At 40.1% G+C, this 17,500-nt stretch overlaps 1 protein-coding gene across 1 annotated transcript in view; it reads left to right on the top strand.

Annotated features, from left to right (window-relative positions):
• Positions 1 to 17,500, top strand: part of LOC307154449 (adhesion G protein-coupled receptor L1) — a 65,636-nt gene that overhangs the window by 28,665 nt on the left and 19,471 nt on the right. Inside the window, exons 5-10 of the mRNA XM_079864397.1 lie at positions 9,237 to 9,444; positions 10,415 to 10,679; positions 11,761 to 12,088; positions 14,513 to 14,809; positions 16,902 to 17,005; positions 17,082 to 17,267. Of these exons, the coding sequence (XP_079720523.1) occupies positions 9,237 to 9,444; positions 10,415 to 10,679; positions 11,761 to 12,088; positions 14,513 to 14,809; positions 16,902 to 17,005; positions 17,082 to 17,267 (1,388 nt within the window). The remainder of the gene's footprint in view (positions 1 to 9,236; positions 9,445 to 10,414; positions 10,680 to 11,760; positions 12,089 to 14,512; positions 14,810 to 16,901; positions 17,006 to 17,081; positions 17,268 to 17,500) is intronic.

The raw sequence follows: 17,500 nt of genomic DNA, 5'->3' as shown, positions 1-17,500 counted from the left end.
CACTCACTCACTCACTGACACACACATACACACCACACCACACACACACACACACACTCACTCACTCACACTCACTCACACACTCACTCACTCACACACACATATACATACATAAATGTTTTTATTTTTTACCCTTTCTCATACTCTTCTCTTTCCTTCTCTTCAAGCCTTGTTTATACTGTCGTTTAGTACCGATGTGAAGAGGTATATCTATCTATCTATCTATCTATCTATCTATCTATCTATCTGTCTATCTATCTATCTATCTATCTATCTATCTATCTATCTATCTATCTATCTATCTATCTATCTATCTATCTATCTATCTATCTATCTATCTATCTGTCTATCTATCTATCTATCTATCTATGCACTGTAATCTGAAACGACAGACATCAGTATAGAGGAAATCTCAGGTAAACCGGCGGTGAAGAACCTTTACCTAGTCGAGTATAACAGTTTAATATCACTAGTTCATGTTCACAACACTTCAGAATCCGCAGGTCATTCACACTGAACTCACACACGTCTCAGTTCACAATGGAAACATGCTTATATATAAAAAGCAGCACTTATTACATGGCTCTGTGGAATACTTGATTCTGATTGGTCAATAGCGCCATCCAGCGGTGTGTTATTCCCAGATAACAGCCGGTGAGAACAGAAACTCAGGCTCATCCGGGACACTGGAGTCGGTTAGGAACTGACCGGAACGGTTTTTCTTCGTGGAAGTTTTGCATTTGGTGAGCTGATAAAATATTAAAACTCAGTTGAATCAGTATTTTGTGTATAATTATTAAATTATGCCATCCAGTATTGTGGACTCGCTCTCTCTTGTTTCATACAAATGCAGCGGCTGCCATTTTGTGACTATTGTGTTGTTCACTGTTGGATTATGAGATACAAACAGGAACGATTTTAAAACAGTTTAAACTGAAATCAAGATATCTTATCCCCATAATTATTCATGTGGTGAAATGCTGTGTAATAAGTCATATGACAGTAAACTAGGGCTGGGTATCGATTCATATGTTACAATTCGATTCGATTTCGATTCGACTCAATGAATATAGATTTAATACAAATCCTATATTTATAAATAAAAAAAAGAACAGTGAGCATAAGTTTACAAGTGGTTAATTAATAAAAAGAAATTAAGAGCTACAAACCTGTACATTAAACTTTTTTTATTTTAGCTAAACTTGGGTTATATAGACCAATCAATCCTTATTAAAGTTACAAAAGTTCTTTAGTCAAGAGCAGTGAGTGTTTTTCTCTGTTCCCTTTGTTCTTTGATTAACTTTAGCGACAGAGATAATTAGTGGCGACTGTGTACTGTCGCTTTAAGAGCAGCCGCTGCTGACAGAGACGCGGATCTCACTCGCGCTTCATTCTCTCACGAGTCACAACTCTTCACGTTCATCATAAGACTGCTCTTATGTTATTAAGATACTCAACAAAAAGACATTTTGGCATAATTGTGTGTGTTATTGTTCGTTCAAGCTCGAAAGAGAACTGTATTCTGGGCTGTTTCATTTTTGTCGCACATGAATGGTTTAAAAGCATTTGCATGAATAAGAGCGGGATCATGTAACACTAGTCAAAGGATGACAAAAATTAACAGATGCTGCGTTAATTGCGTTAACAGCCCAAATTTGTTTATTTCATATAAAATCGCAGCATTTTGCGTTATATAATTGCGTAGGCTTGACATCGCGATTGCGATTTGATTAATCGTGCAGCACTAGTTGAGGTTATTTTATGATTACGATAAAACAAACATAAAATCTCACAGCATTAGCTATAAAATGGAAGCCTATGAACAGTGGAGGAAAACTAATACTGGCTTTTGGGTAATAGATAAATCGATTCGAATCGATTTTGAATTGACCACATTTTTAAAAATGGTTAATCGAAAAATCGATTTTTTTGCCCAGCCCTACAGTAAACCATATCTCTCAAATGTCCGTTTAGTTTGAACTTTCCGCGCTGCAATTGTTCTGTCCGTGGAAGCTTTGCGTTTAAAGATCTAATAAAATATTTCAACTCAGATCAGATGTGGCAAGTAGCCGTGTAATAAGCGGGATAATGTACATCCAGCCGGTTGTTATCTCAGAATAAACCCTCATTTAGAAGTCCTCATCACCCTGTCGTCAACCAACACATCTCAGCTCAGATTCAGTCTTTTACCTTTGAAATGTATCACAATGGAAACATGCTTATGATACAAACACCTTCAGTATAAACCAGGCTTCTCATCTCTCTCCTCTCCTCTGCTGTCCTCATCCCTCTCTTCCCTCCCTGTGTTTGCGCTCTTCCTCCTCAGTCGCTCCCTCTCTCCACTCCTCCGCTGGGTGTAGTGCTGTGGGGATCAGGGTGTGTTTTCTGTCTCCTCCTGCAGGTTGGCGCTGGAAACACACTCTCCGTTTGTTCTTGCAGAGCGGAGCTGACGGACACACTCATTCACTCGCTCATTCATTGATTCCCTTCTTCTTTTTGCAGTGTAGCGTGAGACGGCTCGAAGAAAAACTGTGATGAAATGTTTGATGCGAAATTACAGGCGTAATTTTTTAGGTTCCACTTGCACAGCGGGTTTGCTGAGCGATGCACACTGATGCTTTCATTTCTCCTTTTATACAGGATTATATACAGGATCGTGTGTGTGTGTGTCTGTGTGTGTGAGAGTGTGTGTGTGTGTGTGTGTGTGTTTGAGTGTGTGTGTGTGTGTGTGAGAGAGTTTCGTCCGTCTAAAGGGACCAGGCTGTTTGTGCCACTTTGCTGAACCTCTGGAAGAAACTGTGTGTTTGTGTTGGACTTTCTCTAGGATGTAAAGGCCTATTCACACCGACAGCCAAACGCAAACACAATAAACATCATCATGTGATTTACTCTCAGGAAATTCTCATTGAAATTCTCAAGAAAACTGATTGAAAGTGAACTGTGCTGCGGTCGTTCACATGCTTTGAGTTGTTTTGCACAACCATCGTTATTATCATTAACTAAAGCCAAAACTAAAACTATATAAAAACGTTACGTTAATTGAAATAGAATGAATGTTAACTGAAATATAATACATAAATAAATATATAATAATTCAATTATACTTTCAGTAAATATTTCAATACTTTAGACTGAATATTTTACAGTCTTGGCTTGTCTTAGTTTAAAACTGAAAATAAGGAGGCCTAGATACATCCAACGTCTGTCAGGGAGGCCTAAAGAAGGCCTAGCAGCCTGACACTGAAATGTCAGATGGAGCTCAGGGGAGCGAATGGTAAAAGTACTCCCGAACTAGATGCGCCAGAGGAGGCTCAGCTCTACTGTCCAGTTCTGGGGCTCAATATCTTGTCTGAGTCTCTCAGACAAGAGGAGGCCTAACTACTGCCTTCGAGGAGGCTCAAAGACTGCCTTCACACTGTCAGACCAAATCCGATTATTTGTGAATCCGAGTGGAATCCGATCTAAAATTGTTGATGTCCACACTGTGTATCGCACCTGGTCAGATCCGATTTGTGTGTCCGTGCAGCTCTTTCATTTTCTGGAATATCTGCATTGGTTTCTATGGCAATGATGTTGCATTGGTAGGACTACGCCAAATACAACAACAACCCCAACATGGAGGGGTTTGCAATAGAGATGTTGTCTTATTTAAAGCTGCAGTCGGCAAGTCTGGCGGATTGAGGGGACTTAGCCAAAATTTCAAGCTCCCACCAAGGAGGCGCGCAGTTATCGAAAGCCAAATGGTTCAGAATTCGCGTGCTTTTGACCGGCGTATCAATATTAAAACGCTGTCTTCATAACGCCGTCAGGCGATAAGTTAACGTCACACGCCGCCACGCGTTAAAATAACGCCATTCGCCGATAGATGTTAAATTGACGCCACACGCCTCTCAAAATGCAGATTTATGAGCTCATCTACATGGCCCCTCCTCTACTGAGTTTGAGGACTCTACGGCAAGTCGGAGAGGACAATTCCGTTTGGAAGAGCGCGAAAATGGCAAGGAGAGGATTTGTTTTGCTGTGTAAACACACTGTAAATGACTTTGAGTGTGAAGTGTAAATGTAAATGAATTTTGTTCAAGAAAAAATAAAAATAAATAAATAAAATAAAAAGGTCTAGCTTAAGATCCGGCGCGATGTAGTCTGGCTCACCCCTCCCGTTATTAGAGACCAGAAAAAAATGTCTATAGAGTCAAATCATTTCAGATGTCTAACTGCGATTAGGGATCGCATAAATGCTCAGCTAATTTGCGCATAAATATCCCTTAATTTCCCTTTATGCAATCCTTTAAATTCATTCATTAAATTATATTTAAATTACATAACAAAGTTTGGGAGGAGCACGTTCAGATAATCAAATCAGCACGGGATGAGTTAATCAACTCATTGAGTGCGATAGGATGGAGTTGGCCATTTGGCTTAGAACTAGGCTGTTAACAGATTTATGAGCTCATCTACATGGCCCCTCCTCTACTGAGTTTGAGGACTCTACGGCTCTACGGTTTTTGGAATTAGCAGTTTACGTCTTATAATAATTACAAATTCAGAAATGCAGGTTTGTTGTGACTGTGAGTGCAAATCTCAACATTCAATTTCATATTTTTATTTGACAGGTTTTCACATCAGAGCTGTAAGTGTAAATTTTAGCGTACAAGTTCTCAAATTCAACTGAACTTCCTTTTCTACTGAGCGCTTTATTATAACTATTAATGTCGCTGTCTTCACGAAGTGCTGAAATGTCAATACAGTATCTTTATGACAGGAAAAGAAGAACCAAAAGCGGGAATTTGTAGGAAATCAAACTTTATTAACGAAACAGAAGATCAGAGGGAATCATTTCTTTAATTTATTTTTATTATTTTATTTTTCAATTTCAATTTTTTTACCGGGCCAGTCACGGCTTTCATAGTTTTCATTTAGGCTGTGACTGCGGAGACCTGCAGTTATTTTCATTTTTAATTTAGTTTTATCAATATTTTTTGTGTTAATTTTAGTTTAATTTTAAGCAATTTCGTTATGTGCTTTTGTCATTTAAATTTTTATTTTTTTGCTATTTAGGTTTGATTTAGGCTATATGAAATTATTTAGGCCTAGCCTATACATCATTTAGCTATAGGCTATTTAAGTTTAGTTCAAGTTTTTATTTCTTTCCAGTTCATAATTAAAACTTATTTCAGTCTATTGCAAGGCAACATTTCTAATTTTCGTCAATTTCTTCAACTAATATTATAGGCCCATTTTATTTAGCCTAATTTCAACTTTATTTCAGTTAACTTAAATGCTTAATGTTGCGAATTATTTCGGCTAATTCCGGTCAGGGCACCATTAGGCCGGGAGTCGCACACTCAGACAGGCAACCCCCTAAAAATTAAGTTTGATTTGCTACAAATTCCCAGCTTTTGGGTCTTCTTTTCCTGACAGGCCATGTCATGATGATACATTGACATTTCAGCACTTCATGAAGGCAGCAACATTAATAGCCTAGTTCTAAGCCAAATGGCCAACTACATCCTATCACACTCAATGAGTTGATTAACTCATCCCGTGCTGATTTGATTATCTGAATGTGCTCCTCCCAAACAAACTTTATGTCATTTAAATATAATTTAATGAATGAATTTAAGGGATTGCATAAAGGGAAATTAAGGGATATTTATGCGCAAATTAGCTGGACATTTATGCGATCCCTAATCGCAGTTAGACATCTGAAATGATTTGACTCTATAGACATTTTTTTCTGGTCTCTGATAACGGGAGGGGTGACCTTTATTTTTTCTTGAACAAAATTAATTTACATTTACACTTCACACTCAAAGTCATTTACAGTGTGTTTACACTGCAAAACAAATCCTCTCCTTGCCATTTTCGCGCTCTTCCAAATTGGATTGTCCTCTCCGACTTGCCGTAGAGTCCTCAAACTCAGTAGAGGAGGGGCCATGTAGATGAGCTCATAAATCTGCATTTTTACTTTCAATACGCAGTGCGTCTAATAACTCGAGGAGCAGTCACTATAAAAAGACTAGCCAAGGAGGCTCTAAGGGAGCCTAACGACTTGACAACACTGCCTCATAGAAGAATTCTCATAATGAGAAGAAGCCTAACAAAGCTCCAGACCTTCAATGGCTAAGGGGGTTCAGAGAGTCCAAGACAGGGAAGGAGGCAGATGTTATTGAACCTCTGGGACCCTAGAACCCGTTTATTTTGAATCACTTCCATTTGGTCTTTTCTTCTCTCTCTGGCTTCAAGCCTCCTCCCTGCTCTACCCCTCAAAGGAGCTTTCTGGTCTTGTCTATTATATTAATGATACAGAAATATCTCTTAGCAAAGAGTATTCAGAATATAGCATGACCATCAGTGTAACTTGCAGAAATGCTTACAATATAATAAAAGTACACAGTGTTTGATTAAAACATTGTAAGTAAACGTCTTACCTAGAATGAACTTGAACACACAGTTCCTGACATACAGCAAAAATAACAATCTGCTGCACAATCATATTACAGTATCGACCAATCAGAATCCAGGACCAGAACTGCCTGGTTTATAATGCAAAATACAACTCGTTGATCACATTCCTGAAAATATATATATATTAATTTAATTTATTAGTGTCTACCCAGCTAACAAAAATATGCTCTAAGAACGATTTTCTAGAGTTCCCAATAAGTTATGAAAGCGTTATTTCTGAATGTTTTCAGAACGTTGAAGACATTCCAGTTTCTTCAATGTTTTAAAAACGTTTTTCTTGGTTTTGCGAACATTAAGAAAACAATCCATTCTTCAAACATTATTGGAATGTTAGTTTTGAATGTTCTCTGAACGTTATGAAACAAGTCGTAACATTTTAAAAAACGTTAAATAAACGCCCAACTAAAACATTTCAGAAATAAAACATTCCATGAACGATGTGTTAATTATATTTTTGTGCTAATGTTTTGAGAACATTGTTAAAGACCAGAACATTGTTAATTGACCATTCTGTTAAAGAACGTTTGTTCGTAACTTTGAGGGAACCTTGAGACAATGTTCCCTGTTAGCTGGGAAGTTTCCGGCTCTGGTGTGAATAGGTCCATATGTGAATGTGAATGTCTCTAATAATCTTATATTTTTTGGCAGCAAGTGTGTTGAATCAGTCTCTCAGTCGCTTCTATTTGCTTTGTTTCTCGTTTGTTTTTTTGGGTGGGGGGTGGAGGGATGGAGAGTGGACAGAGTGATTGAGGGAAGACAGAAGAACACTTAATGAATATTCATAATGATTCAGATTATTAAAATGATCACCACATCAATGATTGGTGATGTTTAATTGAGGCATAGCTAGTTCCTGTCCCTTACCCTACCATACCATCACTCTCTCTCTCTCTTTCTCGCCCCCCCCCCCTCTCTTTCTCTATCTCTCTCTCTCTCTCTCTCTCTCTCTCTCTCTCTCTCTTTCCGTTGCAATAGTTTTGTCCCCCTCTCTTTTGTCTTTCTCCCTCATGTTTCTCCTCATGTCTAATGAATTTCACTTGACCTTTAAGCTTGAAAAGAAACGGAAGACTCTGCTGTTGAACTGAAATGTCTCTTTTTTCTCTCTTCTGTACACCTTCTGCCTGTCTCTCTCTCTTTCTGTCTCTCTCTTTTTCTGCATTTATACCTCTCTCCCCCTCTCTATTTCAACGCTTGAATAGAAGTGGACCAAAAAGGTAAAGACCATGTTAACGCCGCAGTTTCTCTCTCCTGTCTCTCTTCATCTCCTCATCTTGTCTTCCTCTCTCTCTCTCTTTCTGTCTCTCTCCCTCTCCCTCTCTTGCTCTCTCTCTTTTCTCCCTGGCCCTTGTGATGTGCTCTAGTTTGATGCAGCTCCTTCATTTTCCTCCTTCTCTTGTTCACACACCTTACAAACACAAGGATGAACTTCCTCTCTCTCTTCTTTCTCTCTCTCTCTCTTTCTCTCTCTCTCTCTCTCTCTCTCTCTCTCTCTCTCTCTCTCTCTCTCTCTCTCTTTCACACACGCACTCACTTGTTTTCTGCTCTCCCCTTTGATTTGCTTGCTGTTTGAAGCTCATTTATCCTCAGATCCAAACGACACGCGTGTCTCTGTTCATCCCTTTGCTTCCCTCAGGACCTGTTGTCGTTTATTTAGCATTTAAAAAGAAAACAACTCCTTCTCTTTTAGTAACTGTGTGCACATGCCGTGTTCCTGAAGTGCTTGACCTGAGTGAGTGGATGTGACGTGAGTGACAGCTGTCCCAGCCAATCCCTGTCCTCTGTGTGAACTAACCCGCATCTCATTGGCTCCAAGGTTCCTGTAGCCCCGCCCCCTCTCTCATGACTCTACCTCAAATACTCTAACCAAAAGTGAAATGTAGCAAACCAGTTTGACAGCAAACAAACAAATCTATCTATCTATCTATCTATCTATCTATCTATCTATCTATCTATCTATCTATCTATCTATCTATCTATCTATCTATCTATCTATCTGTCTGTCTGTCTGTCTATATCTATCTGTTTATCTATCAATCTATCTGTCTGTCTATATCTATCTATCTATCTATCTATCTATCTATCTATCTATCTATCTATCTATCTATATATCTATCTATCTATCTATCTATCTGTCTGTCTGTCTATCTATCTATCAATCTGTCTGTCTATCTATCTATCTATCTGTCTGTCTGTCTGTCTGTCTATCTATCTGTCTGTCTGTCTGTCTGTCTGTCTGTCTGTCTATCTATCTATCTATCTGTCTGTCTGTCTATCTATCTATCTATCTGTCTGTCTGTCTGTCTGTCTATCTATCTATCTATCTATGTCTGTCTATCTATCAATCTGTCTGTCTATCTATCTGTCTGTCTATATCTATCTGTTTATCTATCTGTTTATCTATCTATCTATCTATCTATCTATCTATCTATCTATCTATCTATCTATCTATCTATCTGTCTGTCTGTCTGTCTATATCTATCTATCTATCTATCTATCTATCTATCTATCTATCTATCTATGCTGTCACACTCTTATAATGAAATTGTATTATCATCTTTTAAGAATTAAATCTCTCTTTCTCACACACACAGGCACTCATGATACAGCAATAGGTAGTGTAAGATGTGTGTTTGTGTTGTGTGTGTGTGCGTGTGTGTGTGTGTGTGTAGAATAGATCTGTTTATAAGATCTACTCTTTATTAGTCTAATACACTTCATCCCCTACTCCTGCTCATCTCTGTTATCGCTCTGTCTCTCTCCACCTCTAGTTTTTGTGTGTCCTGGGACATTAATGCGAGTGTTGGAGCCCAGTTCTGTGCGGGAGGCGGAGCATCAGTCGGGGGCGTGGTGTAAAGACCCTCTGCAAGCGGGCGATAGGCTGTACGTGATGCCCTGGACGCCCTATCGCACTGATATGCTGTATGAATACGCTTCCTGGGATGACTACATCCAAAACAGGGTCACCACCACCTATAAGTGAGTTTGCGCCATAGACGGTAAAAAAATATGTTCGTAGTGTCCGTGTTGTCACCCGTAGTGTTTCTGAAGAGCATTTTCGAAGCCCAAAGCCAGAGCATAGCATCTCGTTAGCGCGTCACTCCTGGTTAACGAAAATGTGCAGCGAGGCGGATTAGCTGAGGTGACGTGATGCTAACAGACAGCAGACAAACGCTAGTAGTGACATCAGCGGCAATCCACCTGTCACTCAAATGGCCACGCCCCTTAATTATGCAGAACTTTAAGTCTTAATATAATTTAAATGGATGAGTTATAAATAACCCTCATAGTCATCATGAAGGGCAAAATTAGCTATATAGACCAAAACCACTTTTTGCACCGGGCTGTAAACATATTTTTTTTCTGCTGTAAAGTTGGGGATTTTAACATGGGGATCTATGGGATTGACTCTCTTCTGCAGCCGGTCTCTATTGGCCAGTCGATGAACTGCAGTTGAAGTCACTTCCGTGTTGGATTCAAGAGAGAGACTGAAAGTTTGCCGCTTGGTTTGCGCAATTAAATTTGGTTTTGAAGGCTTTGTGAATGCGACCACATAATGAATGATGAAGGTTGTATGAATGCTACTGAATTAACATGCATCTGAATCAACATGCACCAAAGCTACATTTTTGTATACACCAATGCTACATTACAAATGTCATAATCATTTGTTAACAAACAATTATTCATTACTTCAATGAGCTCATTGTTTCTGCCTTTAATTATTACATTGTATAAATTAATGCATTTTTAGCTCACTGTGATTTTGTAAATATACATTTCTGAAATACATAACTTAGTCACAGTTTCCTCTGATAACAGATCACTCTGAATTTTAATGTGGACTCATGCATTTTCTGTAAAGCTGCTTTGAAACGATGTGTATTGTGAAAAGCGCTATACAAGTAAATGTGAATTGAATACTGTAACGTTTCTGTGTAATTGACAGGTTGCCGAGTCGAGTGGACGGCACCGGTTTCGTCGTGTATGACGGCGCTGTATTCTACAATAAAGAACGCACACGCAACATTGTGAAATACGACCTGCGAACTCGCATCAAGAGCGGCGAAGCCATTATCGCAACCGCCAACTATCACGACACGTCGCCGTACCGCTGGGGCGGGAAATCCGACATCGACCTCGCCGTGGACGAACACGGGCTCTGGGTCATATACGCCACTGAGGCCAACAGCGGACGCCTGGTTGTTAGCCAGGTGAACTTCCTGTTTACGTCTTCTCTGTATTTTTCTGATTGGTTATTAGTGGTGCTTGCCAAAGGCAAGGCATCACTATTGTTATTCGTCATACTTAATATTATTCTGGACAAAAGTTCGGCACGCTACTCCTCCCGCACCGTTTATCATAGACCCATGAATGAGGCATCAAATCGTGCGGATTATTGAGGAGAGGTGTGCTATGACTTTTCTAAGCGATCGGATGTACGGACGAAAAAGCGGGTGAAAAAGTCCCATAGACTTAACATTGCGGAATTTTCATGAATTCAAATGTCGTTTTCATACGTGCAGGGCCTGAGAACCCTTTCTCTCTCCCTCTCACTCTCTCTCTCACTCATTTGACTCATCTTATCAAGCAGCCAAATCTTCATAGCCACACCCTAGCAACCAGTTACAGCACCCTAGCAACCATCCCATAGACTTCCATTGAAAAATAGATGAGAGCATCAGAGCATCATAGAGATACGCAAGTTTGGCTCTTTTGATTTAGGCAGACATCCAGTCTATTGGTTTAACCCTGCTAACTGTCTAGCCATGCCCTAGCAACCATATAGAGCACCCTAGCAACCCAAAGTGGGATATCTTCAAATCTGAATGTCATAGAAGCATTGAGGTTGGTTTATATCATTCACACTGACAAAGCAGCCTTTGAAGTAACATCATTGGCAGCTGCCAAGCCACTCCCTAGCAACCAAACAGAGTACCCTAGCAACCGTTTAGCAAGAACTATATCTCTGCATCAGAACATCGTACAGAGATGTGGGTTGGCTCTTTTGACTCATGCTAGCAAACAGGACTTCCAATATGCTACTCATGCTAGCAGTGAATAGCTACATGCTAATAACGACTAACTTAAGTCTTAAATAACATGTTAAGAAGTCTATAAAAACTCCATAGTAACCATCTGTGACAACTACAAACCGCCAAGTATCACCCTAGCAACCACTCAGAACACCCTAGCAACCGAGTGCCGAGTTTTGCCACTGCAAGCACCACTTACATTTTCTTCAGGAAATGTACATTCTAGTCCTTTCCATAATCTGATTGGCTCGTGTCTCAGGTGAACCCGTACACGCTGCGTTTCGAGGGGACGTGGCAGACGAGCTTTGAGAAGCGCATGGCATCCGACGCGTTCGTGGCGTGTGGCATCTTGTACGCGGTTCGATCCGTGTACCAGGATGATGACAGTGAGGTGGGCGGAGACCTGATCCTGTACGCCTACGACACGCGGCGAAACCGCGAGGAGCCGGTGAGAATTCCGTTCCCAAACCCGTACCAGCACATCTCGTCCATCAGCTACAACCCCAGAGACAACCAGCTGTACGTCTGGAACAACTACATCGTCCTTCGCTACCCACTGGAGTTCAGCCCGCCGCAGCCCACCACAGGTAACACCTCACAATCTCAAACCATACCCTTATGGAACAAAATTAAATGGGAATATACTGCAAAATATAATGCGATATATAGGGTTGGGAATCGAAAATACTTAAGGTCAGGAATCGGATACTTGTTATAAAATTGAAATTTCGATTCCTCTTATCGATTTCTTTGTGCACATTTCAAACACGAGACGACTCTGTTTTCTCTGTTTTCATGTGTAACAGTGTATTGGATCTGTGCATCTCTTAAAGTGACAGCAGCCTAATATTCATGTAACGCCTCACAATCTTTAATGATACTTAAGCTGGGTGCACACTGTGCGATTTTGGCAGCGATTTGGCTATCTGAGACAAATTTTACAAACCCTAAAAGAATCCTCTGATCCTAGGCTAAAATCTGAAGTCTTTGATCGTTAGTTCAAACTAACAAACTAATGTTCACAGACGACCGATTAATGACCGCTGCAATCAAATTTTACCTCAGACGAAATTCTGGCACTGTCAGAAGATTTGACTCACAGTCCTGCAGTGTGATTCTTATACGACGACCGTCAAATTATCTTCGTTTTTCAAGACTAGTGTAAGATTTCCTGTCCCTTTGTGCCTCATTTCAGTCCTCACATTTAGCAGTTGAATGAACAATGACCCAGCGCTGAGGGAGAAAGTTTTCTCAACTTTATTGCCACTTTGTCTGAATATATATATAGTACGAATATGAGGGGAGTTACACAGAGGTAACCAATAAGAGTACATACCTTCCATCATATAGGAATACAATACATTGACTAACAAGTCCATATATGGTCAGTTTCCGGCTAGCTTACCACAAGTACATCTGCAGCCAAGAGGACCCTATACTGTGTTATAATAGGAGACCATTCCCCATCCTAACCTAGAGGTCCACATAATGAGGAAAAGATGTTGCCAATACCTTCTTAGAGAACAAAGAACCCCTTCTGTCATATCCTTCATGCTGAGACTACCATCCTAGAATTCTTTCAACTAGCCATGACCAAAATTAACGTTAGTGTAAGTAGGCAGTGTCAGAAGATTTGACTCTCAGTCCTGCACTGTGACTTTTCCTACGACGACCGTTAAATTGTCTTCATTTTTCAAGACTAGCCGTGACCAAAATTAAAGTTAGAGTTTTCTTTGTAGCCACCATTTCTGTCCCACATGTAACACAGCTCACAGTCACAGAACGTGTCATTGATTGATGATGTAAAACTCCAGACAAGTTTTCTTGCATGTGTCCGTTTTTAACACGTCTTGACTGCCGTACAGTCTGACATTAATGACAACTGAGATCTTACAGTGTGACATTAATGACAACTGAGTTCTTACAGTGTGACATTAATGACAACTGAGATCTTACAGTGCGACATTAATGACAACTGAGATCTTACAGTCTGACATTAATGACAACTGAGATCTTACAGTTTGACATTAATGACAACTGAGTTCTTACAGTGCGACATTAATGACAACTGAGATCTTACAGTGTGACATTAATGGCAACTGAGATCTTACAGTGAGACATTAATGACAACTGAGATCTTACAGTGCGACATTAATGACAACTGAGATCTTACAGTGTGACATTAATGACAACTGAGATCTTACAGTGAGACATTAATGATAACTGAGATCTTACAGTGTGACATTAATGACAACTGAGATCTTACAGTGTGACATTAATGACAACTGAGATCTTACAGTCTGACATTAATGACAACTGAGATCTTACAGTGTGACATTAATGACAACTGAGATCTTACAGTGACATTAATAACTGAGATCTTACAGTCTGACATTAATGACAACTGAGATCTTACAGTGTGACATTAATGACAACTGAGATCTTACAGTGTGATGTTAATGACAACTGAGATCTTACAGTGTGACATTAATGACAACTGAGATCTTACAGTGTGATGTTAATGACAACTGAGATCTTACAGTGTGACATTAATAACTGAGATCTTACAGTCTGACATTAATGACAACTGAGATCTTACAGTGTGACATTAATGACAACTGAGATCTTACAGTGACATTAATAACTGAGATCTTACAGTGTGACATTAATGACAACTGAGATCTTACAGTGACATTAATAACTGAGATCTTACAGTGTGATGTTAATGACAACTGAGATCTTACAGTCTGACATTAATGACAACTGAGATCTTACAGTCTGACATTAATGACAACTGAGATCTTACAGTGTGACATTAATGACAACTGAGATCTTACAGTGCGACATTAATGATAACTGAGATCTTACAGTGTGACATGACTTACAGCGATGATCATGATCGTACAGTCTGACAAGCAACAATCTTAAGGACTATTATAAATCGCACAGTGTTCACCCTGCTTTACTCTTCTGTGTAACCTCACTGCACTGGTGTTTTACTCCTCTCTCAGATCCTCTCTCGACCCCTCTTCTCTCCACCACTCCACCGAACTCGCTCTCCACCACGGTGTCTCTGGGCTTCAGCTCCACCTCCACCCCGACCGTGACCTTTCACCCAGTGGGAGCCATCAACAGGGCTCCGGCAGGGCGTCCCATCACAGCCACGGTCCCGGTGACCGTCAGGCCCCCCCGCCGTCCGCAGGGGCCGCGCACACCCGTGTGTGAGAGTCGTGTGACCCGCGGGGTCCAGTGGCCCCCGACCCACCGAGGGGAGACGGTGGAGAGACCCTGTCCCAAAGGATCCCTCGGTCAGTACTTGTGTTACAATTAGGGCTGTCAACGTTCCGATACATTTTTTACAGTTTAACATGTTAAACATATTTAAAGGGGTGGTATGATGTCCCTTTTTACAAGATGTAAAATACATTTCTGGAAGTTTTAGCTCAAAATACCCTACAGAATTTTTTTTATAGCATGTTCAAATTGTCACTTTTTGAGGGTGAGCAAAAACGCATTGTTTTGTGTGTGTCCCTTTAAATGCAAATGAGCTGCTGCTCCCAGCACAGAGGGTGGAGCTTCAAGAGCTTGTGTGTGTGTGTGTGTGTGTGTGTGTGTTAGCAGCTCCGATTAACTCTTCTCAACATGGACTTTGTTGCGTGTTCCCGGGGTTTATGTAAATTTTAGGGTTTATGTCACTAACCCGTGAAGAAGCTCATTGTAGTCCCTACCAGCCGTGTGTTGTAGTCCTTAAAAAGCGATTTCTGTAAAAGAAAATATTTCTCTTTGCTTTGAACTTTGAGCGTTGTAACTTTGCAGGTGTTGTTTATGCTCAAACAGCAACATTACACACTAACTAAAGTTAGAAAGGGAAATCATAATCAACCACCCATTTAACGCAATTGACAGAGCATCCGTTTTTTCTCTTTTATCTCATTCTTTGGCTAGCGTTACATTATATGATCACGCTCTTCTTTATGTAAATGCTTTTACACCATTCAAGCGTGACATGACAAAAGAGAACGCGCTCCTTGTGAATGTCCCGTTTATGTGAAACAGAAAAACGCGTGCCAGTATCGCACTTGAACGAACAGTAACACACACAATTATGCCAAAATGTCCGTTTTGTCGAGTATCCTCATAACACAAAAGCAGTCTTAACCCTGTGGTGCTCTTCGCTTGTCGGTCAAAAATGACAGATTATTTATTTATTTTTATTTCAATTAAAGGAATGTACTATATTTCAGTTCTATAATGTATTTTATTGAATATTTTGTATTTCTAGGGGATTTGAATGTACTAAATTATATTTACTCTGTATTTATAATCCATTTATTCATTTTTTGAGCATAGACCTGAAAATTGCATTTCCTATTTAAACTGTGGTAAATCTTTAATGCTTTAAAGCAACAGACTGAAGTTTGATCTCTTTTCAAAGACGACACTTGGCAAAATATTGCTGAAGTGAAACTAGTTGCAGAAATTTACGAAAAAATACTATTTTAAATTGTTATATGAAATATATATTTTCAAAAACATGTTTTACTCTAAAACGGCAAGAAAATCAAAGCCATAATTCTAAACAAGTTTAAAAATTTGAGGTTGATATCTCAATAAATGAGCTTTCAGTGAGTTGTTGTTCGGCTGCAGTACCAAACGCTTCCACTAGAGGACATTCGTCTCATTCATTTCCAGTGCACTCAATCTTGACTGCGAGGAGCACAAGTGTGAATATTTAATTCAGGACCATTTAACCTTTTCAAGCTGTGTTCACACAGCAAGTGTCAAAACCTTTACCAGGTTTCGTACCATTCCGATGAAGAAAAAATATTTCAGTCAAAAGATTATAATTTTTTTTTAATCTGAAGACTGAAGAGCATATTTTAAAACATGTTTCGCATTATTATTAGAGGATAGTAGTGTTTTGACTTGATGTAGATCATACGGATTACATCAAGGGACTTGAAGGTCATATGCTAATGTTAGCTTTAAAGCCACGCTCTCCTGCAGAGCGATGTGATGAACCTCATTTAAAACTAAATGCTGTTTTTAAATTGTATTATGATTATTATGCATGCAGTTTTCATGAGCTCATGTTAATTGAGGGACTGCTAAACTTATAAAAATCAATTTGACACACAGCAGGACCATTAAAATGATAAGATGATGACAATAAAAGTGATTAAAAACTTTTCCCTCATACAAACTTAAGCATTTTAATCTTGCTGTTGAAACAAATAAGTGTGTATCCGTTTGTTGACTTCTGCCCTCTGAATGAACCCTTGAACCCGCGGAAATGATCGAAGTGTTCCACTGATGTGTGTTTCAGGTCTGGGCGGCTCTTCTAAGGTTTAAAACTCAGCTTTGTCGTGTTTTGTTGTCCTCTCTCTGTCCGTGTCCCAGGAATCGCCTCGTATCAGTGTATGTCTGATGAAGTGGTGTGGAGCCCCAGAGGTCCCGACCTCAGCAACTGCACATCACCCTGGGTCAGCCAGGTCGCTCAGAAGGTCAGTCAGAGGTCAGAGGTCAGGTGATTCACAGACAGACAGACAGATATCTGAAGTCTCTCTCTCGTCTCTGTAGATTAAGAGTGGGGAGAACGCAGCCCATATCGCTGCTGTACTTGTCAATCACACACGGGGGCGTGTCTATGCTGGCGATGTCACTTCCTCTGTGCGTCTGATGGAGCAGCTGTTGGACATCCTGGACTCTCAGTTACAGGCGCTGCGACCCGGGAACAAGGAGTCGGCCACGCGCAACTACAACAAGGTGCTCATACACACACACACACACACACACACACACTAGAAACTATGTGGAAAACTCCAGCCCTAACCCGGCCCCAGCCCGACAACGGCTGCAATTTTTTCAGCCCGAACCCGACCCGAGACGTATCACTTTCTCTGCTTCACGCACGGCACATCACACGCTACTAAAAGGTAAACTTTTATTATTGGCATGAAACATCACCAATCATGCCCACAAATATTGAACAGACTGTC

The sequence above is a fragment of the Squalius cephalus genome, assembly GCF_949319135.1.
Source record: "Squalius cephalus genome assembly, chromosome: 2".
NCBI classification, from domain to species: Eukaryota; Metazoa; Chordata; class Actinopteri; order Cypriniformes; family Leuciscidae; genus Squalius; species Squalius cephalus.
The sequence above is the reverse complement of the archived record's forward strand: the minus strand, read 5'-3'. Positions and strand labels throughout refer to the sequence as shown.